The sequence below is a fragment of the Phanerochaete carnosa genome (genome assembly GCF_000300595.1).
Source record: "Phanerochaete carnosa HHB-10118-sp unplaced genomic scaffold PHACAscaffold_4, whole genome shotgun sequence".
NCBI classification, from domain to species: Eukaryota; Fungi; Basidiomycota; class Agaricomycetes; order Polyporales; family Phanerochaetaceae; genus Phanerochaete; species Phanerochaete carnosa.
Genome location: NW_006767631.1, coordinates 1,073,323 through 1,098,881, shown reverse-complemented (window position 1 = coordinate 1,098,881; position 25,559 = coordinate 1,073,323). Strand labels below are relative to the sequence as shown.

The 25,559-nt window shown below is 53.3% G+C and overlaps 10 protein-coding genes across 10 annotated transcripts; 4 read left to right on the top strand and 6 right to left on the bottom strand.

The window, feature by feature from the left end:
- Positions 1-30: 30 nt before the first annotated feature.
- On the top strand, positions 31-954 carry PHACADRAFT_253704 (uncharacterized protein; the record flags this gene model as incomplete). The annotated part of the gene is made up of 3 exons (XM_007394309.1): positions 31-65; positions 125-528; positions 583-954. Coding segments are annotated over 3 exons (748 nt in total), but the record flags the coding sequence as incomplete, so codon positions are not given.
- A 117-nt stretch (positions 955-1,071) lies between these two features.
- On the bottom strand, positions 1,072-2,258 carry PHACADRAFT_194128 (uncharacterized protein; the record flags this gene model as incomplete). Its single annotated transcript, XM_007394308.1, has 5 exons — positions 1,072-1,150; positions 1,202-1,424; positions 1,475-1,702; positions 1,728-2,097; positions 2,151-2,258. The coding sequence occupies 5 exons, from the start codon at positions 2,256-2,258 to the stop codon at positions 1,072-1,074; spliced, it is 1,008 nt and encodes a 335-aa protein (XP_007394370.1).
- Positions 2,259-3,711: 1,453 nt separating this feature from the next.
- Positions 3,712-5,877, bottom strand: PHACADRAFT_253702 (uncharacterized protein). Its single transcript, XM_007394307.1, has 10 exons — positions 5,824-5,877; positions 5,446-5,762; positions 4,981-5,371; positions 4,642-4,922; positions 4,510-4,584; positions 4,403-4,458; positions 4,293-4,352; positions 4,200-4,238; positions 4,072-4,144; positions 3,712-4,019 (listed from the first exon to the last, which is right to left on the bottom strand). The coding sequence occupies exons 1-10, from the start codon at positions 5,869-5,871 to the stop codon at positions 3,923-3,925; spliced, it is 1,437 nt and encodes a 478-aa protein (XP_007394369.1). The 5' UTR covers positions 5,872-5,877; the 3' UTR covers positions 3,712-3,922.
- A 468-nt stretch (positions 5,878-6,345) lies between these two features.
- Positions 6,346-8,885, bottom strand: PHACADRAFT_253699 (uncharacterized protein). The gene is made up of 12 exons (XM_007394306.1): positions 8,748-8,885; positions 8,236-8,695; positions 8,108-8,174; positions 7,943-8,055; positions 7,797-7,887; positions 7,636-7,742; positions 7,470-7,563; positions 7,367-7,416; positions 6,907-7,315; positions 6,816-6,851; positions 6,634-6,764; positions 6,346-6,569 (listed from the first exon to the last, which is right to left on the bottom strand). Exons 2-12 carry the CDS (start codon positions 8,493-8,495, stop codon positions 6,464-6,466), a joined length of 1,464 nt encoding a protein of 487 aa, XP_007394368.1. The 5' UTR covers positions 8,496-8,695; positions 8,748-8,885; the 3' UTR covers positions 6,346-6,463.
- Positions 8,886-9,386: 501 nt separating this feature from the next.
- Positions 9,387-11,119, bottom strand: PHACADRAFT_253697 (uncharacterized protein). Its single transcript, XM_007394305.1, has 7 exons — positions 11,004-11,119; positions 10,846-10,942; positions 10,780-10,794; positions 10,622-10,697; positions 10,407-10,567; positions 10,061-10,352; positions 9,387-10,011 (listed from the first exon to the last, which is right to left on the bottom strand). The coding sequence occupies exons 1-7, from the start codon at positions 11,088-11,090 to the stop codon at positions 9,456-9,458; spliced, it is 1,284 nt and encodes a 427-aa protein (XP_007394367.1). The 5' UTR covers positions 11,091-11,119; the 3' UTR covers positions 9,387-9,455.
- A 217-nt stretch (positions 11,120-11,336) lies between these two features.
- Positions 11,337-12,383, top strand: PHACADRAFT_253696 (uncharacterized protein). The gene is made up of 2 exons (XM_007394304.1): positions 11,337-12,031; positions 12,081-12,383. Exons 1-2 carry the CDS (start codon positions 11,373-11,375, stop codon positions 12,100-12,102), a joined length of 681 nt encoding a protein of 226 aa, XP_007394366.1. The 5' UTR covers positions 11,337-11,372; the 3' UTR covers positions 12,103-12,383.
- A 166-nt stretch (positions 12,384-12,549) lies between these two features.
- PHACADRAFT_253690 (uncharacterized protein) lies at positions 12,550-15,596 on the top strand. The gene is made up of 21 exons (XM_007394303.1): positions 12,550-12,731; positions 12,787-12,855; positions 12,913-12,994; positions 13,047-13,078; positions 13,130-13,161; positions 13,215-13,266; positions 13,319-13,462; positions 13,516-13,829; positions 13,884-13,937; positions 14,022-14,091; positions 14,143-14,272; positions 14,331-14,511; positions 14,562-14,661; positions 14,719-14,728; positions 14,779-14,819; positions 14,871-14,877; positions 14,935-14,957; positions 15,012-15,062; positions 15,115-15,159; positions 15,214-15,338; positions 15,398-15,596. The coding sequence occupies exons 1-21, from the start codon at positions 12,614-12,616 to the stop codon at positions 15,557-15,559; spliced, it is 1,842 nt and encodes a 613-aa protein (XP_007394365.1). The 5' UTR covers positions 12,550-12,613; the 3' UTR covers positions 15,560-15,596.
- Positions 15,597-15,915: 319 nt separating this feature from the next.
- On the top strand, positions 15,916-19,346 carry PHACADRAFT_160043 (uncharacterized protein; the record flags this gene model as incomplete). Its single annotated transcript, XM_007394302.1, has 11 exons — positions 15,916-15,955; positions 16,006-16,344; positions 16,391-16,478; positions 16,525-17,007; positions 17,058-17,120; positions 17,180-17,611; positions 17,666-18,247; positions 18,295-18,578; positions 18,639-18,757; positions 18,812-18,917; positions 18,973-19,346. 11 exons carry the CDS (start codon positions 15,916-15,918, stop codon positions 19,344-19,346), a joined length of 2,910 nt encoding a protein of 969 aa, XP_007394364.1.
- Positions 19,347-19,923: 577 nt separating this feature from the next.
- PHACADRAFT_183166 (uncharacterized protein) lies at positions 19,924-22,286 on the bottom strand. The gene is made up of 10 exons (XM_007394301.1): positions 21,901-22,286; positions 21,446-21,740; positions 21,330-21,386; positions 21,089-21,273; positions 20,847-21,029; positions 20,774-20,792; positions 20,634-20,720; positions 20,496-20,583; positions 20,310-20,442; positions 19,924-20,253 (listed from the first exon to the last, which is right to left on the bottom strand). Exons 1-10 carry the CDS (start codon positions 22,166-22,168, stop codon positions 20,000-20,002), a joined length of 1,569 nt encoding a protein of 522 aa, XP_007394363.1. The 5' UTR covers positions 22,169-22,286; the 3' UTR covers positions 19,924-19,999.
- Positions 22,287-23,178: 892 nt separating this feature from the next.
- Positions 23,179-24,432, bottom strand: PHACADRAFT_207738 (uncharacterized protein). The gene is made up of 4 exons (XM_007394300.1): positions 24,268-24,432; positions 23,962-24,210; positions 23,801-23,910; positions 23,179-23,749 (listed from the first exon to the last, which is right to left on the bottom strand). The coding sequence occupies exons 1-4, from the start codon at positions 24,277-24,279 to the stop codon at positions 23,395-23,397; spliced, it is 726 nt and encodes a 241-aa protein (XP_007394362.1). The 5' UTR covers positions 24,280-24,432; the 3' UTR covers positions 23,179-23,394.
- Between the last annotated feature and the right edge of the window lie 1,127 nt (positions 24,433-25,559).

Below are 25,559 nucleotides of genomic sequence, written 5' to 3'. Positions count from 1 at the left end.
TTAACATCCTCTCAAAGCCGCTAGCAAAAACATGAAGCTACTCATTACTGGCGCAACTGGGGTAGGTAAGTGCAGATTCTCATCTGGCGTATTGCCCGCGACTGAACGCCATATGCAACATCAGCCGGTCTCAACATCTATCGCGCCGCGGTGCAAGACCCGTCCATAAGCAAAGTGACCCTCCTGATGCGCCGCGAAATGCCATTGTGGGCGGTCCTCCCGTCAAACGCCGCCGAGAAGACCTCGACGATTGTGCACGACGACTTCACCCAGTATCCGCCCGAGCTCGCGAAGCGTCTCGCCGAGCACGACGCGTGTATTTGGGCGATGGGCAAGTCCGTCAGGGGCATGACGGAAGCCGAGTACACGCGGCTGACGTACGAGTACCCCATGGCCGTGCTGCGCGCCATGCGCGACGCGGGCGTGGGCGCGGACAGACCGCAGGGCCAGCCGTTCCGCTTCGTGTACGTCAGCGGCATGTCCGCGGACCCGACGGAGAAGAGCATGCAGATGTGGGCGCGGGTCAAGGTGCGCATGAGCATCCATCCTGCGCGAGAAGAACTGACTTGTGTACTGTGGTAGGGTCGCGCCGAGAAGGACATTGCCGCGTTCTGCACGCCTGAATCAGGCATGAAGGCTCACATACTGCGCCCCGCGTACTTCCGCCCGTCGAGGGACTATCCCGAGGACTGGAAACATCAGCGTTCTCGCGCGGAAGATACCCTTGACTGGGTCCTTGCCCCTGCCTTTAGCTGCCTCTTACCGTCGTATGTGACTCCGCTACCAGTGCTCTCGAAGATCCCTCTGGAGATCATCAAGGGCAGATGGCCTGACATCGAGCTCTTCCCGAATAAGACGATGCTGGAGTGTGCAAAGGAGTTGTCGATATGACGAACATGACTTGATGATACCCCATGTGTACTCTAATTTATAATCCTAGTTCTCTTCCGCAGGACAGCTTGTAGCTGAGGCTGCAATGATTTCTCAAAAAGCGATACAGCACAGGTGATAGTACACGATTATCCTCAAGTCGCAGGAGTCATGAACCACAAACAGAGATCGGACATGCTTTCACAGGTCCAGCCGAACTAAGATGGGCCGGTTGCAGGCCGGACAGGAGAGGCTCGTCCCCAAAGCGTTCAAGATGCACCTACGATGGCAAAAGTGAGCCGTGACTCGTGACACTTGAACTATCACTTACCCATGGCAGAACACATGTCCGCACATGGTGACCACCGGATTAGTAGGATTCTTTGTGCAAACTTTGCAAGACAAAATCATCAAGCGTGCTTGAGGCTCAGTGGGTGCTTCAGTCGCGATCCGTGGGAGAGACAACTGCGCGGGCTGAGTTTCCCCGGTCGACGCCTCGTCCGCTGCGCCCTCCCCTTGGGCTGCATTGAGGTCTGCTTCATGCGCGGCGTCAACTGTACAGAATGCTCAGTGGAGAGGGACTTCAGCTGAGTAATGAGCGTACCGTCTTTCTTGACACTGTCTTCAACCGCCGCTACAGCGAATTCCTCCGCCGTCGCAGACTCTGCCTTAGGAATGTCTTCATCAGCATTCACCTGAACCGCGTCGCCCTCGCTGAAAACGCTGGCAATCTCGGTCCACGAATCCGAGCAGTCCGAGACTGCCGAAGACGGAGTGCACTCCCAGTCGTCAGGCACCATAGAGGCGTGCTTGCCGCTGGAGGTGTCCTCCGCTTTGGCGACGTCAGCTTTTGGCACTGTCATCCCCATCGTTGGGCGTGATCGTAGAAGGATTTTGGGAATGCTCAGGCAGCGCGTCATTGGAAGTGGCTGATTCTGAGAGTGTGGGCACCTGGTGCTTCTGGAGCGGTGACTTGTCTTCAGCGGTAGCGGGTTCGGACGCCTTTTCGCATTCTGTCACCAACTCAGAGGGAATGAGCGAGCAAAGGGGGATGTTGATAGTGGGATCTGCTTTATCCGTTTCATCAGGCTCTGCCGACGACTTGTTCTGCTCTAGGGCCATGGTAGCAGCCTGAAACGTCGCGACATCCGGCTCGGGCCTTTGCGTATCAACGTCCACGACGGGCGATGCACCTGATGAGGCGTCATCGCCCTCGTCGGACGAATGCTGCAGAACTGAACGTAAGGTCTGCGCGTCCGGAGCAGGAGACGAACACTAACAATCGGGCATTTCATTCCCTTTTGGGCAGCGATGTGACAGATAAGGCCATTGCGGCATGGATGGTCACGCCGGTAGTGCGCCTTGAGGTGCGTTACCGATGTGAACATCTTTTCGCAATGCTTGCACAACAGGTTGGGATGCGTAAGGCTGAAATGCTATACATGGTGTGATTGACCTATCACGTGGAGTATCGAGGCGACTCACCACAGACAGCACGGCAAAGTCCATGTGGCAAAGAGAGCAGCGATGGTTTTGCGCCATGTGCGAGTCCTGCAAAATTCGTTTTGGCAGTGCTGGACGACGCCTTGAATGTACTTACTAACGACCGTGGTAAGCCGTTTTCATCCGCTTCCACAGCAGCTGCGCATGTCGCACAATATGGCCAGGGATGTGACCGCATAATATGCTGCGCAGTGTCCGTCAATAGCTAGAAATCTGGCGCCGATATCAGGAACGGACCTGGTCCAGCCATGGCTAGTCAACGAACTGCGCGAGACAAAATTCGCACGTAAGAACACGAATTGTACAATGCTCCCCACCGGCCGGACTAACGGAGGATTCAAGCTTACGGTCAACAGCACTCGCAAGTGCAACGGCTCCACCATTTACATTAGCAGACTAATTATTCAGCCCAAATCACATCAGCTGAAATACAGGACGATGATATATAAAGTAGGCGTACCGATAGCATGCCGGTGTGATAATCCGTGACATGACGACGAAGCTCCCCTTCAGCGAGAAAAGCCGTCGGGCAGACGCGGCAAACGTGGATCGAGAGCTTTTTATGCTTGCTTTGAAAGTGCTACAGTGTAAGTATTAGACAAACGTCAGCGACCCCTAGTTGCACGAAGGAAGAATCTCACCGAAAGAAGCCGGAACTCCGCGGCGAATCCGCTGGAACAGGCTCCGGCGGGGCAACGAAAAGCAGTGCCCTTGAACTTCTCACCGTGGCTCTTCCTCAAATGCTACCATCCCAGGTTGAGAAGCCGCTCAGAGCTCGCAATCGAAGCGTACCTTGTCGAGGTCGGCTTCCGACGAAAAGGAGAGATATGCACAAAGGCCGTCAGATGCAGGAGATATCCTGCAAGAGGCTTCACAACATCTGAACGGTTTATGACCTGCACTCGCTGCATGCTTCGTGAGCAAGGGGGTCGTGCTGAAACGTGCATCGCAACTCGTGCACCGGAAGGACACCATGGCAGTGAAAGAGTACACCTAGGGCCCCATATGCGGTCATCCCTGGATTATATCGCGCCCCAGCAAGGTTCTGATCAATCCCGCGGTCATGTGAACATAACGACGCTGAGAATAAAGGTATCAGAATGCCCGTTTTGCCCAGGTTTTGTCTCTGACCCATAAAGAACGAGAGTTCCTCGGTGGAGAGCACAAGCAATGTACTTCAAGCCCGAGCCTGAGCATGCTGAATAGTACTATCTGATGCCACGCCATTAGTCGGCTCTCGGCGCCGCGAGGTTGGTAGCGGGTGCAATATCCTACTCTGCGACTCTCGTGCATCCAGTGGTGCGATGCCAGGGTCTAGTAACATGAAGAACAGTTTGAGAAAGTCATTTATATAGATTTCCCAATTCTACAACATACCAGGCCACCGGGAAAAGTACATACAAACACGCCAAGACTCCCGACATAAAACGATTAGTCAAATGTAATACAAAAGCACAATATAGCAAGGAGAGCATGTGACAGTCCGAGTCCAGCAGTGCAACTCACAGCGGCGCAATGACCCGTCATTTATGGAAGGTAAATCATCTTTTTAGGCCTCCGGTATCTTGACGCGAGCGCCTTGAGTCATGACCTTGTAGCTCTCTTCGCTATAGGGCAGATAGCGGTAGGCGTAGAACGGTTCCATCCTATAGCCGAGATCAGTATCGTGACCCTCTATGCAGTAAATTGGGTCCTTACTCGGTCGGGACATTGATATATCCCCGGCGGTGCGTGAAGATGTTGTAGCTGTCCTTGCCCATGTAGCCGCCATCTGCATCAGAAGCCATCAGTCACGAGCCTCGTGAAGTGGCGGGATGTTCACTCACAGCCTGATTCGCCATGTCCTCCGAAGGGAATTTCGTGAACTGGGTCACATTGAGCCTGAGCGTCATTACGTAGCGTGAACTTTAAAGACCCACCTGCAAGCTGCATTTGAGTGTCGTTGAAAACGAAGGTGCCGCTGTTGGTACGATTCGTGACTGCATCTCCTTGTCAGAGCAAATCACACGACAACGGTCAGAACACATACTCTTCTCCTTGACCTCATTGCTGTTGCTGAACGTGTAGATGACCAGTGGGTATGGCCTGGCACATGGGGTCTTAGTGGGCACAGCCTACGGTCATCAAGCTACGTACCTATCAGCGACGATCTGGACAGCCTCATCAACGTCCTCAACCTCAACAATGGGGAGGATTGGGCCGAACAGCTCCCTGAATGATGAGGTGTGATGAGACGCGGGGATGTGTCAAGGCGCCAAGAGAGCTTACTCTTCCATCAACGGATCGTTAAGCTTCACCTCGCTAACGACGGTGAGGGCAACCCTCAGCCTGGTGTCGTCCCACTTGCCACCCAGTATGACGTCGCCCTTGGTCTCCTCGATGAGACCCTTGACGCGCCTGTAATTGGGCTCGTTCACGATCTTGCCCCACTTCGACTCCTTGTCAAGCGGATCGGTGGGGAAGAAGGAAGCGTATGTCTTCTTTAGCGCCTCTACGAACGGCTTATAGACCGACCGTGGCACGAGAACATAGTCGGGCGAGACGCAGAGCTAACAGAGTTTGCGAATATCAGAAGGCAGCGTCGGGGAAGTGACGGAAAGTGCTCACTTGACCAACATTCTGAACCTTGCCGTAAAGTATGCGCTTAGCGGCAAGCTCCAGGTCATAGTCGGGCGAGACGATCACGGGGCTCTTGCCACCGAGTTCTAGTGTCACGGGAGTGACATATTTAGCTGCAGCTGTGGCGACGATGCGACCAATCCTCGTGCTACCGGTGAAGAAGATGTGCCCCCACTGCAGGTCAAGGAGCATCTTGGTCTCTTCCACGGCACCGTTCACGACCGCGTAGGCAGCGGGGTCGAGGTACTTGGGCACCAAATCAGCCATAACGGCGGCAACCGTTGGCGTGCACTCCGACGGCTTGATGACGGTAGGACACCCTGCGGCTATGGCACCGATGAGCCCAAGGAATGTCAAGATGATCGGGTAATTCCAGGGCCTGAGAACAATTGAGGCACAAGCGATTGTATATGAGCGAACTAGTACGGATCAAGCAATCGGGCTTCTACTCACGAGATGAGCAATACAACGCCCTTGGGCACATGATAGATCGTGGTGTCCCACGAGCTTCTCCACGCCTCGACCTTGGGCTTCTCAGGCTTCGCCCACTCCTCCAAGCTCTCAGCAGCGTTGATACTGCCCTGGATAATGGGCGTAAGTTCTGTGACGGTGGACTCTTGTCGCTGCTTGCCGAGGTCTGCCAATAGCGCATCCTCGATTGTGACGATGTTCTCCTGCATCATACGCGCGAGCTGCAGCAACTGATGGCGTCGGTAACTCAAAGGCCTGGTAGTACCAGCCTTGAACGTCTTAGTGACGCGAGCATAGATCTACAAGAATAGTCGTTGTCAGCAGGCGCGATGAAAGGACGAAAATGAGCACTTGGCTGACTTCCGGGATCTCGCTGAGAGGGGTGTACTGGAGGTTGTTGCAAGACATCGCGTGTTGAGTCGAGGCAGGTTGGGGATACGGGACAGTGACCTGTCGGGCTTTTATACATTCATAGAGGATCTAATCTCCGTAGAAGCTAGCGTTCGATGTGCATCTTGGCGAGCACTGTTTGCCGCCCTTGCTCCGAAAACCCATGGCTGGGGTTCGCAGGCCGATACCGAGCAAATCGCTACCGGCTCCCATGAGACATGTCCGCACGTCATTCGACAGTTCCCATGATTTGATTCATGTAGGTGGCGCATCGCTGGCACGCAAGCCAGTGTACCAGCCATATCGGACCTGTGTATAATTCGGCGCCATACCCTGGAGAATGCCGATTTATTTTAGCGCGAGCCCAATCACCAAGGCATTACACTCACGACCCAGGCTATCCACCGCAGCAAGGAGTACATCAAGGATTCAGCGGTCGCATCAAGGCAACCTTGGGAATATTCGCCACGAAACAGCAAACCTTCACGATAGCGAGGTGCAGGCTAGTCAAATTCAACGGCTGAGAGTTACACACTGGGGGTAGATATTGCCACGACAGCGACAACGGACATAATCTAATTCGAGCTGTGCATTGCGACCACTGAAAATTTCACGTCGAGGAGAGACCATGGCCGCTCATGATTTGTGAGAAGAATTGCAGCGCAGCTTGTCCGCGGCTTAGTGTTCCATGAGTGTACGCAGGAACTTCATGCCCCCTATGTAAAACGTGGCGGTCATAATTAAGGTCCGTTCATGCTCTATTTGTGGTGACAGACTTACGCGCCAAATATACGGACGTATGAGAAGGTGCCGGCGTTCTTATAAATTCCAGCAGCTTGGCCCGCGACCGTGAAATTAGAGAAGGCGGTCTGCGCGAACTCTGTCGAGAACTGCGTCTTGAGATTGTTGATCTAAGACGAGGTTAATGCGAGAAGCACAGTATGGAAGAGGAGAAGCCCTACCATGGCTTCGACTCCATTGAAATTCAGGATGTAATCCTAAAGCGTTCTCTTGTCAGGGACCGAGTGACAGGAGAGGACAGGCATAGCTTACCGCGTCCCCATCGTAGATAATGGTTCTGACTCCAGAGTTGATAACCGTCTCCAGGTCCGGCGCCGAATTATGCATCCAGTCGCCGGTCTTCGCGAAATTATTGTATACTTGGTCGCTGGTCTGCTGCCATGTGCTATTGGCACCAATTTTCGACACGAGCGTGGAGTTTGTCAGATAAGGGGTCAGATCCGGAGGGTACGGATCTGGGTTCGTTGCCAGCACATAGTACACGTCATAGTCTCCAGCAAGCGGACTGAGAATGTCGTTGTTGCAGAACGACTGAGCGTTGGAGCACGTCTTGGTAGAGCCGGTGTCATAGCAGGACTGAATCTGGTCGCGACAACCTCCTGAGCGATAAAAAGAGTTGTTCGCGGTGCTTAGAGTGGACGAGGACACTAGAGGGTGGTACCTACGGCCGACGTCAGCGCCTGGCCGTCGAACATCTCCATGAAACACTTACGGATTTGACGCTGCATAAGTGAGATACCCGGGGTACTGCGACAAAGGATCCTAATGAGAGGCACGTTAGTACGACCAGCAAATTGTTAGCGGCTTGAACATACCGTGAGCCCATCACCAACACCCAGAACCTTCAAATTGATCGAGACGCCCTGCAGCGTGCCGGCCGCGATGGCCGCATTCTGCTGCAGAAAGTAGCTAGGTAGGTACGTTCTCAGCTTCGTCTTTGCGTGCTTGGGTTGACTGCCGCTCCAGGAATAAGTGACTCACGCAGCGAAGGTTGGGCCGTAGTGTCCTCCGTAAGATTCAGTCCAAACGGCAAATTCTCTCGTAGCATACTTGCTGAAGCGCGAATCAGCGAACCAGATCTGCAGGAACTGAAGCGCCATGTTGTATAAGTACGAGGTACCGGTCACAACGGAATTACTCACATTCCAGATATCGGACGCAGCTTGCTGCGACGTGCCGACGGTAGTAGTTCCGTAGGAGAAACCGACACCGACGGGTTGATCAATGTAGAGTCTGGACAGCATTACGTGAGTATCTCAGGGGCAGGTCACAGACGCGAGCCACGGACATGTTCGCTACGTTGTTCCACGAATTCGGATTGAGGCTGACACTCTCACTGTCGTTGCTGATACGACATGGTCCGTTCTCCTGAAACAGCCCGAGCATACTTGAGCTGCCAGGCTATCAATGTGTTAGCGTTGATCCTGACAGGGACGGTAAGGTGAGCACCCACTCCGCCGTTTAACCAGATCGCGAGCGGTGCCGTGCCTGAGTTCTGGCGTGCCTCGAAGAACCAGAACCTGCGAGCGGAGTCCGATGCAGTGAGCACATCGTAAGCATAACCGACCACTCCATACTTACCAGATGCTTTCGGACGAGGTAAGGTCTCCGTAACCCGATGCCTGGTATACTCCGGGGGTCGTTTCGCAGACGCCACTGTTTTCGATCACCCTGAGCTTGCCAGGGGTTGTGGCCGCAGGGCTGGCAGCTGCATCAACGCGCAGAGTTGATTCCGAAGACGACACGCCGCCAATGATGCCGTCTATGACAGGGATTTGGCCGGCGAATGCTTGCAGTGATAAAGCGCCGAGGATCGAGAAACCCCAGAACTGGGACAACATCGTGAGTTTGTCTCCACAAGTCGACGAGTCTCAACGATGGCGGATGTAGGAGGCCTGCCATCTTATATGGTATGACAGCCATGCTTCTCAATGCCGGAAGAATCGCTGAGCTGCCAGCCGCATGGAGTCCACTGCGCTTCGCCAAGGGTCTGTCAGCAGCCCTGTCAAGAAATACAATCGGAAGCAAGCACTTGTCCGAGCTGTCAAGGGTTCAGCATACAAGGAGAGGGCATGCGATGCCGGAATGCATACCGCAGCAAGGAGTTTGCGAGCTTACGTTGCGCATAGCACAGCTTCTATCTCGACGCACCATATGGCTTTTCCCGCTGACGCAGATGCTCCTATGCTTCTTATGCTTCTTACATCACGAACGCATGGACTAGTCGTAACCTGACCTAAGCTCTTAGAGGAGCCAACATGGACGGATGCTGTTCACGACTGACCTATCTGACTGACACTCGAGGCCGATGGGTCACATTGCGCACCCCGCCCGCTCATTAGCATCGACAACGTCATGCCGCTCACTTAGTTGCTCCGTTCCAGACGACATACCCCCGAGTTAACGCAGGATGCAACAACTGAGCTGAAGTTTAGGGGCCGAGAAAAAACGGGATGGGTGGATGCTCAACACATCCGAGATATGGTGAGAGCGAATATATAGGCGGCTAGTGGGGGGGTCCGTTACACTCGTTCATTGACGATGGGTGCTGGGAGGCTGCCGCAGGGAACCCTCCAATGAACAGGCGTAGGCAAGATGGTGCAAGACAGAGTTACAAGCGCATGGAAGGCGCTAACCAATGGTAGCAACCCTTCACTTCTCTATGCGTGCTAACGAGCCCTCATCTTTTCGAGCCAATCGTGCGCATATATGCGTACAAATTATGCATCAAATAAAAATACTATCCCAATCTACGATATAGGTCCATTTTGAACGACAGGCCTAGGAGGTATACAGGCGTTCTACCGCATCGTTCTGCGCGAGTCGACGGCCGGCGACCCACTCGCACTCCTCGAACCCTCTCTGTGGTGCTGGAGCCCGTCCGAACGCAGTCGAGTCCGCTCATCGACCTCGTCATCGGAATCCTCCTCCACTTCGGGCAGACGTTCCAGCCCCACGCTGTCCGCGCCGTCGTCTTCTTCTTCGAACGCGTCAAAGAGCGTCGAAGCGCCCTGGCGCTGCCCCAAGCTGCGGCGTAGATGCCCCGGGGCCGAGCGTGGGGGCACACTACCGATGGGCGTGCCCGCCGCGCCATCCCAGCCGTCTATTGACATCCGCCCCGAAATGCTCAGTCTCGGGTTCATAAGGCCACCCTCAAGGGCCGAATGTACGTTCGCGGTGTGGTAATTTGCCGGCTTCCGTGAGATTTCGAGGAGGTGTACGCCGAGAAAGGTGATGACAAAACCGGCGAGGAGAGAAATCGAGTTCACCGGGTTGTCTGTATTGAATCCTTGGAACATTATCACGGAGGCGACAAGTGTTGCCGTCGAGAAGCCGACATAGTAAATCGGGTTCACACTACGTGAACGTGAGAATATTCGCAGAAGGCGGAGGTGAAGCCACGTACACGTTGGTGGAGAAGACATCCAGAGCCTTGTTGAAGTAATTCATCTGGACCATGATGCAGCCCGCGGTGACGATGGCAAAAACATATGTACTGGGATGTGTGAATTGGTTGTTGCCAGATAGTGTGAGCTTCAGAGCAATGCCAAAGCCCTTGATAGCCATGATAGAAATTGAACCCGCAAGAGAGCAAATAGAAATGTACACCAAGGGATTCGTGCGACCATAGTGGGGGACGACCCCGTAGATCATCACAAGGCAGAAGACGAGAACAGTAAAGCAGTACATCATAAAGCCTATGCACGCAAGAATTAGACATCACTGAATACGTGGCGGAGGGCTGAACGCACCGGGTTGAACAGCATAGTGCAATATTTCATCCACAGTTTGTACATCCTTGTCGTCTGGCGCATGAAGAACGATGATGAGGGATCCAAGCAGACAGAGTGTGCATCCAACGCGACCGAGGTGGCCAAGTTCCTCTCCGAGAAGGAAAGAAGCGAGAATCGCTCTGACAGTGCGGTGGTCTCAGCGGCGGTTAGCTGCGCGGTCGAGAGAAACATACCCGATGATTACACTGAGTGCACCAAGTGGGGTGATTAATATTGGAGGAGCAAACGTATACGCAGCGAAATTCGCGACTGATGGCTGGGTTAGCTTGCATTTGAGGGCCTAGAGCGCGCAGCCGCATAGCTCGTACAGCTTACGCGCAAGTTGTGTTACCTTCACCAAGAACCACTAATGGTTTGTTAGCTTCCAAGATACATGGAGCAAATTATGGAGACACACTTATCGCCATTCCAGCCCACCATATCGGATTTTTAAGGTATAGATAGTTGTCTGATGCGTTGGCATACGTCGACCGCTCACCAGCCTCATTCAGACCCTACGGGGACGATAGCTTCAGTCAGGCCTAGACACTGACGAGCATCCAACGAGTGCCGTACCTTCTTAGTGATGATAAAACTAGTTCCAATGGCGATTGAACCAGAGAAGGCGAGTAAGAGGCCGATGTATTTGTCGTCGAGTGTCATGCCAGAGGATGTAGAGATGTAAGTAGCCGCCGTACGTCACACGGAGGTCCGAGTGGCAGGAGGAAGAACTAAGGCAAAGAGAGACTGGACAAGGTCGTAAAGACGGCAGCGGCGATGAAGGTAACGTTGAAAGCTGGTGTAATCCTGCCGGCTGGCACTGTTCGGGGTCCCGATTTACGAGCGCCGTGCGACGGAAGTCAGTAGTCCCGCACTTCACCTTCGTTCACACATCCAACAGGTTCGTTCCAGCATGATTTCTTGTGCCTTCGCTGAACACCTCAAATGTTCTACGCAGAGATGCTAGTTTTATTGCGAAGAGCAGCCACTAATACAGTCAGACAGTCAGCTCGCTCAGTCACCACAACGCCTAACGATGCTTCCCTCGTGAACGAAGCTCTCGGAGTCGTCGGTTCTGTCGCTGGACAAAAGTCAGCCTTCCAGCAGCCTCTTACGGCACCGACACCTACGCCTGCAGCATCACCGCTCGCGGCATACCTCAAGAATGACCAGCCACCACTTATGTTGATTCCGCCGGAAGAGGACCCACTGTTGCACTACATGACCTCTGTCATACAAAAGCATGGAGAGCGCAAGAAAGCAGCTGGTATCGTTGCCAGGATGCTCTTGCATATCCACACTCTCACTCGCGTGCCCCCGCTGCCTGTTGTCCGTCGAGCGGTTCTGGATGCTGCGCCTGCCTGTAAGAACGTTACAATGGTTCACGGTACCAAAAGGCTATTTAAGCCCATTGCCCTTGGCGAAAAACAACGAACACGATATGCGATCCAGTGGATTCTTGAATCAAGTAACAAGCGACCCGAACACAAGCTGGAGGAACGGCTTGCAAGGGAGATGATAGACATCATTCAGTGCACGGATCCAAAGGAGAACGATACCCTGAAGAAGAAGCTGGAGGTGCATACATTAGCCATGCGCAACCGGTGAGTAGCCTTGTCGTCAAGTGTCACCTGTCGCTGACTCTGGGTCAAGTGCGAATGCTACGATGCGGTAGTAAACGATACGTGACGCACCACCTTTACACGGCTAGGCAGACGGCCGCTGGAGCCTATCACACCTTTCAGAAGAGCTGCTTCTAATAGTCTGAGGTTGTTGCGTGTTATCGCCTCAGGCCTCTTGCTTAGCGGTGGAGTTACCACAGAGGCCTGCCGTGCGGTCTCGTATTACCCTAGCTACGATATTTTATCCCGCGTAGAAGCGACTACCTACTACCTACTCCTGTTTCGCGCCGTACCAACTCTAGACACGAGAATTTTAGCCTTTCCCTGCCTCTTTCGCCTTTCGCTTTCTCTCGACTCTCGACTTGTAACTTGCGAATGTGGCGGTACCAAAGCGGAAAGCAATGTATTAATTCCCTGAGAAACGCTCTGTGATCGGGTGGGCTTGTGACCCAAACCGACATGCACGTGTTCAGTCGTGCTGTTGCAGGTCTCCTCTCTCTCCGACGCTGTCAGCGTTGGCCCTTCGCAAATTCATCCTGGTTTCAGTCCCGCTCGATAGAAACGATGGGTGCACTTACGGCACAGAGGATCAACACAACTCAAAGGCTCGAGAAGCTGCGAGAGCTGATGCGAAAGCCCGAGAACGATGTGAACGCGTATGTCGTTCCTAGCGAGGATTCACGTACGTGTGCCACACCACACACGATGCAATATACTGGAAAGCGTTATCCACGCAGACTCGAGCGAATACAGCGCCGCTTGCGACGAGCGTCGGGCATACATTTCTGGGTTTACCGGATCTGCAGGTGCGAGCACTAGTCTGACACGACTCACCAAACCATTCATTTGACCTCGTCGCTCAGGATGTGCAGTCATTACGGACAAGGAAGCGTTCCTCTTTACAGATGGCCGCTACTTCTTGCAGGCGGAGAAGCAACTCGATCAGTGCGTGTGTAGTTTTGCGTGCTGAAGGCATGGACCTAAGATGAGATCGCAGGAACTGGACGTTGATGAAGCAGGGTCTCCCTGGTATGCACACAGCAGCTAGCCGCCAGCGACCGCTCTGATGATCTGTCTCAGATGTTCCAACTTGGCAAGAATTCTTAAACAAGGTCTTTACTTCCCCACCACTGCTAACTTCGACATGTATGCTCACAATAATTAGAACCTGGACTCGCACACTCGCATTGGCATCGACCCAGCAGTTATCCTTGCGTGTACGTCCATCTGCGCTTCTGTATAGTTCTTGTGGTATTGACTCAGACCCAGCGGATGCTGAAAGTCTGCAGACCTCACTCAAGGAGAAAGAGTCGCAACTGGTATCGCTGACGCAGAACCTGGTGGATCTTGTGTGGGAGGATAGGCCACATAGGCCAGCGAACGGAGTATTTCCCCTTGATGTAAAATATTCCGGTGCGTAAGGCCTATGCCTTCCCGCACGGCTCACCTCTGACATCCCCTTACAGGTGAACCCCACACGGAAAAGATCAGACGCCTGCAGGATGAGCTGAAGAAGAAGAAATACAAGGCCATGATCGTGAACATGCTGGACGAAGTTGCTTGGCTATACAACCTCCGCGGCTCCGACATCGACTTCAATCCGGTCTTCTTCGCGTACTCGGTGGTCACCCAGGATAAAGCAGTCTTATTCATTAATCCCGATCAGGTTAATGACATCGTCCGTAGCCACCTTGGCGATGGTGTCGAACTCCAGCCGTATGACGAGTTTTTCCACTACCTAAGTGGACTCGGCGCTGCACTTGAGCTCAGCAAGCAGTCGGTACGTCTATATGCAATTGCACCGTCTCTCCTCGTCTTGACGCGATACTTGCAGCAAGTGTTGTTGGGGGACAAAACTAGTTTGGCTATAGCCGAGGCAATAGGAAACGTACGTGTCCACATGTGTGAATAAGCAATCTATTCAGTAGGGGCTTGGTTGGCTGACGGGTAGATCGACTCTCGTATCGTGAAGGAGAATGTCGTTATCGCTAGGTCGCCTGTAGCAGATATGAAGTCTATCAAGAACCCTACGGAGATCGAAGGCGAGCCAGGTGTCAGGTGTTCCCAAGGTCATTACTGACCCATTGCCACAGGCTTCAGACAATCGCACATTCGGGACGGTGTCGCTCTCGCTCGCTATTTCGCCTGGCTGGAGGAGCAGCTAAACCATGGTATCGAGTTGAACGAGAGCCAAGCAGCTGATCAACTCGAGAAATATAGATCGTAAGAACGCATGCCAGCTTTTCTAGTTGAGATCGCGAGTAATAATTTATAATTCCAGAGAGCTTGACTCGTTCAAAGGCCTTTCTTTCACGACCATCTCATCGACAGGACCTAATGCTGCCATCATTCACTATATGCCAGATCCCAGCGATTGTGCCGTCATCCGCAAAGACCAAGTGTACCTCTGTGATTCCGGAGGGCAGTACCTGGATGGCACGACCGATGTGACACGGACATGGGTGAGGCGCTTCTTCAGCAGTGGTCTCAAGCATAGCTGACCACCGTGAAGCACTTTGGAAATCCGACGGCTGAGGAAAAGCGTGCCTTCACTCGTGTGCTCCAAGGACACATCGCTATTCATATCGCGGTCTTCCCTAACGGTACATCCGGTAAGTCCATTTGAGACAAGCTCTAATCAAAAGCCGCTTTCCAAGTCTGACATATAGGCTACATCATGTAAGCGATGCGATGTTGATACCTCAGCGATAGCTGAACGAGTTGGACAGTGACTCATTTGCACGGAGGCCGCTATGGGAAGATGGACTTGGTGAGTGCCTAACTAAGACTTGGACGCCAGATTATACTTATGATGGTATAGACTTCCGGTATGAAACTGCATCGCGTGAGGCGTAACAGGATACTAATCTGAGGAATGTATGAAGACATGGCACTGGTCACGGTGTCGGTATGTATCCGCTACACCAGCCCTTACCCGCTGTAACTCATACTACTTTCCCAGGACACTTTTTAAATGTCCATGAGGGACCGCAAGGTATTGGTGTGCGCATTGGTGAGTCTCCGCAGCCCGCACTTTGACGGTGTATACTGAAGTTATTCACTAGCGTACAACAGCACGCCCTTGAAAGCCGGTATGACCGTGTCTAATGGTTGGTCCGCATTCGCGCCTGAGAATTGGGATTTGTTGATTGACAGCTATGCAGAACCTGGCTTCTACGCGGACGGGCGCTTCGGCATCCGCATAGAGAATGTTGTTATCGTTCGGGAGGCGGAGACCCCCAACAATTTCGGCAACAAGGGCTTCTTAGGCTTCGAGAACCTGACTATGGTATGTACGCTGCGTTCTCCCGGTTCTCTTGACTGACACCCTCCCGTCTGTTCCTACAGTGCCCTATTCATAAGAACCTCGTGGACACTTCGCTTCTGACAGATTCTGAACGGACTTGGCTGAACCGATACCATGCCACAGTCCTGGATAAGGTCTCACCGCTTCTGCAGCACGATCCTCGGGCCCTAGCGTGGCTCCAGAGGGAATGCCTGCCTTTGTAAGCGTAGTAGTACTTTGTACAATCTGACAGCATCTCCCCCCCTGCTGAGCACGTCACGGACAAGCGAGTTGCGGCAGCCTCACGAGGTATGTGCATTGCCTTAACACTCATTTGGCCGCAGACAGGAATAATGTGCGCATGGTTATTACCGACTCCCACACGGATGACAAAGACATCTGAGTATGCGAGCGCTAAGTTAAATTTTCGCTGTGGCTTGTCCGTGACGACCACCTTGGGCGCTGCCGCGTTCTTGAGGAGGAACTGAGAATGCCCGTCCTGCGACAATGCGTATGTGGCCTCTGGATGCTGCCGGGGAACTTCAAAACGCACTTGAGCGGGAGACGGCACCGACGGAGGATGCTTGCTGCAGAGAATTATGCGCTTGAGCCCGCCACAGGTCAGATATGCCAGTCCATTCGTCGCAGCATTATCTCAGTTGCAACTTAGGGGATCCGACGAGATGTGATGTTTGCTACTTAGACTTCCCCACAGGAGCAGAATTCAGCAGGCATCAGCGGTCCACAGGACACCAGGAAGCTCTCGCGCTGGCCCCTCGTCAGCAGTTCACACAAGCGGCTTCTCCTACACGAGTCACTGGTACCCCTGCTGCCCCCGGTTACATTCAGTGCGATATTTGCCGCAAGGACATCCACGTCGATGTCTGGGTAGCTCATGCGACGCGCCATACCAGCCATCAGCAGCGCGCAGCTATCAACGCGGCCCTGGCAGAAGCCGAAAAGGACAAGAATGGAATTTCGATCTCAGGCAAGGGCGGCATAGACCTTGGTATTATTGATCCCGCCGAGGCTCCATCCCGATTTTTCGCTCAAAGCGGTCATGGAGCTGAGCAGAACTGACGAATCTAGCGCCAAGATAACACTACTTTCTACCAGGCTCGAGGGAGATAATTCTCGGTCGAAGTTAGTGGTGCCTTCACTCCGCCTTATTGTGGCTCACGTGCTGCAGGTCGTCAGCTTCGCTGATGAACATGCAAAAATCCATCGAGCGGGGCACGAAGCACGCAGTTTCGTTCGAGCTGAAGTTCTCGTTCGAAGGACAACACGAATATACACTTGACTTTACATTCCGCAAGGTCATACCAGGATCGAGAACTGCAGAACAGTTCGTTATCACAAGGCAAATTCGAGTCGTCGTTGGCTCGCCAGACGACCACGAGCGGCTTAAACCGACAGCACCGTACTCGAAAGCCCAGCCGAAGGCTGCATACAGAAAGCCGAGGCGCGTTATCCGTGTTACGCGGCCTTCGGTCTGGAGCTATACCAAATGGAAGGTCACTCTGCCCGAGTACAGGCCTCCGGAAGATATCATCGAAGCCGCTTTTGGCCCTCATCCGAAAGCCGCACTCAGGCAGTACGTTCCGCACTTAAGCCTGGAGACTTATTCCGTGTTCTTTCAGGCCTTGTTGTGGATAGAGGAAGAACAGATGCGGTGTGTGTTGCCTTGAATATGGCCTACCTTCTTTCTCATGCGCTTCAAAGGCGTAACCTTGCGGTATACGCGATGACCAATGTTGCCCTTATTCCGCATCATCCGGACTATGAGTATGTATATTACATCTTCCCTGCTGTTCTAAAGCAATACCTATTGACGTTCATTGCAGACTAGAAGTGAAAGAACTGGGTGAAGGTAGACCACCCGTGATAGTTGGTGACTTGATCATGGTAAAGCATTCGGGCGATGAGACGGATACCTGGTACGAAGGCTGTGTCCACCAAATCAGTGGTTTCTCAGTGCGCCTGCGATTCAACGACAAGTTCAATGCCTATCGGGGCGCCAAGGTTGACGTCAAATTCCTCCTTAATCGCCTTCCCGATCGTAGAATGCATCAGGCCGTGTCTTCGTCGTTTAATCCGCCGCGGCTACTGTTTCCTCGCTCAGAACATACTCGTTACCTACGGAGACCCAGCGATTGCGAAATGGAAAGCATAGCTCTTGTGGATCGAGCGCTCTCGAAGAACCGAGAGCAGCTTGAGACAATTGCCGCTGTCGTGAATCGTCCTCCTGGGAGTGTTCCATTTATTGTGTTTGGCCCGTAAGCTGTTGATATATTGAAAAATGTGCCTACTTCGCTGAAGCCGTAACATAGCCCGGGCACTGGAAAGACCGTCACGATTGTAGAGGCCATACGACAGATACTGACTGCGGATCCCGATGCAAGGATCCTTGCCTGTGCACCTTCTAATGCTGCAGCGGATCTCATCGCCGTACGTCTAGCATACAATCCACTCAACCCGAACGAGCTCTTCCGATTAAACTCATACTCGCGTTCATATAAATCATTGGCCGAGGGAACACCTGTTCTAACCGATTTCTCGTTGTACAATGACAATCACGTGTTCGCGATCCCGTCTCTGGAGAAATTCCTGACTTACCGGGTCATCGTCTCTACGTGCATTTCGGCCGGAACACCTCACGGGATTGGCGTCAAGCGCGGACACTTTACGCATATTTTCCTTGACGAAGCTGGGCAAGCATCGGAGCCAATGTCTATGATCCCCATCAAGACTCTTGCAGATGACGAAACCAATGTCGTTCCGGCAGGGGACATCAGACAGCTGAACCCCATCGTTCACTCGCCGATCGCTCGTGACCTAGGACTCAAGCAGAGCTACCTTCAGCGCCTCATGAATATGCCGATCTACGACGAAAAGACGCATAAGGGCCAAACGTGAGTGAATGCGCTCGAGATGGGCCTGCGCTCATTTCTCTGCCTAGGGTCACGAAGCTAGTGAAGCACTTCCGCTCTCACCCTGATATTCTGACATTCCCGAACCGCCAATTCTATGGCGGAGAGCTGCTACCATGCGCGGATCCGGCTGTCACGCACAGCCTGCTCAAGTACGAGAAACTGCCGGCTAAGAACTTCCCTATCGTATTCCACGGCACCGTAGGCAAAGACCAGCGAGAGGCGTCGTCGCCATCGTTCTTCAACATTGACGAGATCACGATCGCCAAGGACTACCTTGTCTCTCTCTTGGAAAATCGGAAGCTGCGTATCAGTACGTATATTCCCCATCTATCTCAAAGAATAAGCCTGAAGTCGAGTCGAACGCTTCTAGCCGCCAAGGACGTTGGGATCATTGCGCCTTACCATGCTCAGTGCCAAAAGATGCGAAGCGTGCTTCCCCAGAAGTTCAAGGAGGTCAAGGTGGGCAGTGTGGAAGAATTCCAGGGCCAGGTATGCTGTTAAACTCCTCAATATGACTTGTCATTCAACCTACTGGCTGGCCAGGAACGACGGGTGATTATTATTATGACGGTACGCAGCAGCACGGATTACATCCCCTATGATATGAAGCATACGCTCGGCTTCGTCGCCGACCCCAAGCGATTCAACGGCACGTATCCGTTGCACAGATCGCCGTGGCACATGCTGACCCGTCCTTCCTGCAGTCGCTATCACCCGCGCTCGGAGTCTCCTTGTCGTCGTCGGCAACCCTCGGACGCTGAGCATGGACCCAATGTGGCGCGAGTGGCTCAACTTCGTCCACCAGAAGGGCGGCTGGCGCGGCAAGGAGCCCGACTGGGACACCGCGGAGCCCGTGCTCGATGGCGGATACGGCGAACGCATCCGCACAGAGGCCGAGGCGAGAGCCGAGGAGATGATCCAGCGCATACGCGCGCAGTATCTCCACAGCTACGAGCAACCCGAGGAGGGTAGCGATGATGATAGCGAGCAGGATCCGCAGGAGTATTGGGGCAGGAGGCAGATTAGGGATATTCTTGAGCCATTTTGTATGCGCGCTCACTACAAATGTACGCATTAGCTGTCACCATTCGTTGTTGTAGTAATAGTCTGTGCTTGTTGAACGGTTGTATATTGTACAAATTTGTCAGGATAGGGCTGCGTTGATAAGATACTTCATGGCGCGGGGAGCGCGTGTCTACACATGCTGTAAGTTGAACGGCATCACGACATAGATTTCGGTATTATCGACTCCGCCGAGGCTTTCCATTCGTATTCTGAGCTACATTTCGTCAGGCTCGCACCCTCAAGCAAGGGATACTCTCACTACATTAGTATGAGACGAAGTCAGTATAGCTTGTACTCCATGCTCATGCGTTGCAGGTTGTCGGCTGCGCTCAGGCGGGTAAGCCAAAATTGATTAAGCATAGAACGCCGCGCACGATCTTGGTCACGTACTGTCCTTCATATGAAAGGCAATACTAAGGTCATACCTAGATCTTGGGCCGCCGAACAGTTCGCTGTCACCAAGCAAACTCGAGCCATGGTAGGTACGCCAGATGGACCACTGCGACAAACGCTGACCCGCCTTCCTGCTATAGTGTCATCTGAAACGTCATGCTCATCATACAGCAGGAACCACCGGCAACTCTGAGATCAGCAAATGAATAAATAGGCATGATACCCATAATAAAGAACACCGCTTCGAGAGAGGAAACCAGCCGCACACCATCCTCACAGCATCTCCCTCTCATACTCGACCCTCGACACCTTGCGAGTTTCACGCTTCGCAGGCTTGAAGCCCTGCAGCCAGCCGTGTATAGCCTGAAGACCCTGCTGCTGGACGGCCTTCACGGTCGCGTCGGCTTCGCCGTTCGCAGTCACCAAGTCCGAGCAGTGGAAGCCGTCGCTGAGCGCGATGGGCTGTTCCGCTGTGCTCGGGACGAAGGTGTCCGGCGAGGACACGGTCGCGTACTTCCACGGGTCGCCTGCGAAATTAGCGTCAGCGTCTCCGGCATGGCTAACAAGAGAAAGAGAGACGCACGCCTGCCGTTGGCGAAGAACAGCTGGTTGACTTGCACGCCCCAGCCGTCGTAGGCCACGTTCGTCTGCGCGACGTTAGGAACGGGCAGTGAGCCGTTCGGGAACGTCTCCGGGAAGAAGTACGCGCATTGTCTCTGCAGAGTCCCGGTGGGTGAGTGAAGATGTTTGCGGCACAACAGATACGTACCTCGTCGTATGAAGGCTTGACGAGCTGGGTTACAACGCTAGGGTAACCAGCAGGCGGGCTTTCCTGGTACCACCCAACGTTATTACATCTAAAATGTGTCAGCCCACCGTTCAGTAGCAGACCAAGCCTGAAACTTACACGATCCATGTCCACGCCCGGTTATCGTTTCCGATAGAGATGTTAGTGTACAGCTGGTTAGACATATTATAGGTGCCGAGACAGTCACTGTTCGAGGAGTTTATAAGTGGTCAATCATAGACATGCGCTGTGGCACTCACGCTATACTGTCACTACATACTTAAAGAGGCCATGGTTAGCCGGAAAGCGCGCAATAAAAAGATGGCGACATACGATTATCCAAGTAGCCGTTCGTCCAGAATGCACCCCATGCTGGCAACGCATGGTCAACTCCCCAGCCGGATACAGGCGCGCTGGTACCGTTCTTGACCTCGAGCGCATCGCAGAACTCGAAGAACGTGCTGTTGGGGCCTGTATCCGGCGCCAGGCTCTGCCAGTCCCAGAGGTTATAGCGCACTACACAAGGCGTCAATATTAGCAGCTATCCTGCTTGCCATTGCAGACCGGAGGCTTACGGGCACCAGCGACATCGTCCAGATGCGTCAGCTCAGAGAGGCCGAAGAGCTCTTTAATGTGATTGATTTGAGACTGGTTCCCGGAGGTGAAGACGTTGTCGATGTGGGCGATCACGGCTTCGACATCCGCCGAGCAGTTCTGAGGCATGTTCTGGCGAACCGGCTCGAAATACTGCCAGAAGTCGCTGCATTGCCGAGGTGTTCAGCCTGTTGTCGCGCCCATGAATAATGGCATACGTACACCATGGCCTCGACGACTGCGGACGATGCGTAGCCGGCCCTGAACACGCCAGGCTTGCTATAAGATAAGCGTGTCAGTAATAACACTACATATGAAAGGCAAAAGACAGCACGTACTTCACCATGGTCCAGCTTGTCAGTGCTCCAGAGTAGCTTCCTCCGATCAGAACCCACGGAGCCTCGGTGGGGCCAACGTTGTCGCCACCTGGCATTGGCAGTTTGACGTTATCGGCGAAATACTCGAGATCATCTATAGCCTGCTGAATGGTGTGGTACTTGAGGCTCCTGTCCGACATGTCCGAGAATGGATTGGAAAGGCCGTAATAACGATGCTCGAGCACGATCGTGGCGCCGTGTTCTTGCTGGGCGAGCTGGCCATTGATGCTGCGGTTTCCCAGATACCCAGTGTCTCCTATTAATAGTTTAAATATATGCGTGTGCCGACAAGAGCACAGACAGCCACTGGCCTTCGGCGCTTGCTTCACCAGGGGTGAACAAGATGATCGGTCCACCTGTATGGCAATACTTCAGAACTCACTGCTGGCGCGCAATCCCGCGTCAAATGCGCTGACCTTCTTCGTACCATTCCCATGTATGCCAGTAACGTTGCTTGAACGTGCCTAAGCTTGGGTTCGTGTGGTCGATGAGCTGATCGAAGTAATACGTGGTGTTCAGCGGAGGAAGCACCGTGCCTGTCGAGACATGGTAGACAGGCCCGTCAAGTCCCGTCAGGGGACGCAGGGCAGGAGGCCTGGGGATATTCGCGTTCGGTCGTCTGATCTGTGCGAAGGACGTCGCCAGTACGGGGAGCAGAACCAGGAGACCTCGGAGAAACACCATCGCGCAAACGCCGCACCACTGTTGCAGGAGCTGCCAGGAGACTACCTTGGGGGATCACGAAAGCATGCTCGTATTTATATGCAGCACATGCGCCAGGCTGTCGCTCGCGCTTGTCACCCGCGGTGTAAAATGGCCATCAACGCAATCATCCAGGCGAGGCCTACGTAGGCATTTCCGGATGAGAAGCTGATGTCGAGGCTTGATATTCGCGCAATGATTGGTTGCGGGCATGACAACGGGGCGCTGCACTAGGACGCCCCGGCTTGGAACCGCCAAAGCATTGATCAAGCAGCCTCTAGAAGCGAGAGTCATCTGTCAACGGGATATGATACTTTGAAAAAAAAATCAATTTTACTCTATGAAAGCAAGACCGAAGAGGGTCGGCCCTTGACAATGAGACAGATATAATGACTGCACCGACGCACTGCTGCAGTCGCATTGGCGCAGCGCGCTGTACAGCCAAATGAAGAACAAGGCGCGGCATCCAAGACACTGCCTCGTGCCGAGGAAAGATATCGGCACGTAATTTGTCTATATTTCACATGTTTAAGGTCATGGAGGGCGGGCGTAATCTGGCGTAATGCACCGTCACTGCGTCAGTGTCAGGATCGGGAAAGTAGGGTTAGGGTTAGATATCTGGACTGTAACTCGCGTTAGTCCTACTAGTACGCTCGACTACGTCGCAGCTCCGAAAGCCCTGTAATCTCGCTCAATCTGTTAACCTGGGCGTGAGACATCTTAACGAACATGATATATCTTTAAAACAAGTGCAGTATACATGGGGTGAATACAGCGATAAGGCCACAGCCTCGAAAATCCAGACACTGGCAACCAGTACTAAAAGACGAACTGCGCTCGAAGAAGCCGAAACGTGCTCAGCAAGCAACATTAAGCCGTACCAGCATTACAGTCCTGCATACAGGACACCGCAGATTTTCAGCCATCTCAGCAATAATGCATCTGGGAGTGGAGAAAAGCCCGGGTCACTGTCTAGTACGGCTGTACAGGAAATTCGAAAGACATACTGATGACAGAAGAGGTGTCCACATATCGTCACCGTGGGGTCTGTAGGAGGACGCAGACAAACCCTGCAGTGCCATTGGAGCTGTGGCTCGGGCGTCTGGAAGGTATCTGCCGATGCAGAAATGTTGGACTCAGGCAATGCGCTGGTGTCGATCTGCACCGCGCTTGTAGGCACAGCTGAACAAAGCCAGGTAAGCACGAGATTAAACATGCAGAATGGGAGAGTTTTGTGCACCCTCGCGTGAAGAGTGTATCGGCTTAAAACTGCTAGTCCTGGACCTATCGACGCGCTGTGTCGAGATCTTCTCGGTAGCGGCGACGTTGACGTTGTGCACGGACACCGGCCTCGGTGCGCCGGGGCTATTGCTCTCGGACAAGACGGTATCACCCGTGGGCTGGTGGGACACCGCTCGAGCGAGATGCGAGTCTTCTGCAGGGCGACGCTCTGGAGAGAGGGGGTGTCGTTCCACGGAGTGTGAGCGCGTACTACTCTGCGGTGAGACGATGAACCACGCCGACGCGGTGTTGCTGGGCACCCTCGCGTCCAGGCTGGGGCTCCTGATGTGTTTATGTAAGTCGCGCGTTACTGGAAGTCCAACGTGAACTTACCTTTGTCTAGGCGGCCCTCTCTGCTGACTCGTGCCCACTGTGTCGTCAACAGCAGAACACGTGGAAGTAGCGATGTCGACGGCGGGTTCAGCAGGGGCAATGGAGCCTACCTCAAGGGACATCAGTATAGAGGAGATCGCGAGAGAGCTGCGAAAACTCACTAGGCCTTTCTGAAGCCCCGAGACATCAGGCTTTGAAATCTCGCGCGCACTCTGGGTGATGTCTGGCTTCTCGGGCACGTCTAAGAGGTCGCAAAAGGACATTGGGGACGACGCTCGGAAGGAATTGTCAGAGGAGGAGCCCCGCGAGTGGGACTCTTGCAAGGGCGATGCCGAGATGTGAGTGTTAGTCGCTTCTAACGGCGAGCCATGTTGTCGGGTATAGGTTTCGCTATGAGCATAAGCTACATGCTGCAGCAAAAAAGATTAGCTGAGCATTCGTGATGCAAGGGAAGGATGACTACGAGCCTTGAAATACATAGCAGTGTCTGGACACGCCGCTGGACAGTATTCGCAGCTCGGATGGGCATCAGAATCTGCCCAGTGCTGCTGGAGGCATGAAGTGGATTTGAAAACGGTAGAGCACTTCTCGCAGCAGACTTCAGGGTGCTTTTCGAAGGAATGCTTTCGGATATAGTCAGCTCCAGTCGCTAATACTTGTCAAGCGAGAGAAGAACCTCATATATCCCAATGTGCGTGACCGAATCCCCGCAAACCGGGCATTGAGTGTGGCTGCGAGAGTTATGCTGTAGCAGGATCATTGGAATACGATGCTCTAACGTGAGAGAAGGCATACCGCCATAACTTCTCTCGAGGGACCGTCGGATGCTGAATTGGACTGTCTGAGTGTGCTCATGTTGGGCAGTGTGTCATACTCACACAGCAGACCGTGTGGCCGGGGAAGGATTTCGTCATGAGCATAGGCTATGTGCTGTGGCGGCAATGATCAACTGAGCATTCGCGGTACAGAGGAGGATTGATCACGGACTTTGGAATGCGCGGCTGAGTCCGGAAACGCCGCTGGGCAGTGCTCGCAGCTTGGATGGGCATCAGAGTCCCTCCAGTGTCGCTGGAGGACCGAAGTGGATTTGAACACGGTAGAGCACTTCTCGCAGTAGACTTCAGGATGCTTATCGAGGCAATGCTGTAGGATTCAGTTAGCCATGGAGGCTAATACTCTGTCAAGCGAGAGAAGGACTTCATATATCCTGATGTGCGAGACCCAATCACCACAGACCGGGCATCGAGTGTGACTCTGTTGCAGGGTCATTGGAGGACTCGCACAGTGCTCGAACGTGAGAACAGGCCTCTCTCGGGGAGTGTCAGATACTGTCCAAGTGTGGTTACGCTGGGCAGCCTAAAACCGCAGTAGTGAAAGCGGCAAAAGGGCCGGGACGGATGGTGACAGGGGACGGATGGTGACAGGGGACGGATGGTGACAGGGGGTTGGTGAATAGTTGCCGTTGTCGCAATCACTACGGGCATGAGCTGATTTCAGATCACCTGAAATGTCCTGGTCAAGCCATCAAAACTGTTTCATTTTCGAAGACTTAACCGGGGCTTTCGGGCGTCCCAAAATGATAGATTTGCTACCACTTTCGTAGCCATTTGCAGTGCAGGAACATGATAAATTTTGTGTAGCCTGAAATGAACCTGAAATGACTCAATATGACTACATTTCAGTACAGCAAAGAGTTCATGTTTCAGGAGACTTTGTGGCGCATTTCAGGACATCTGAAAGAACATATGTAGATATCATT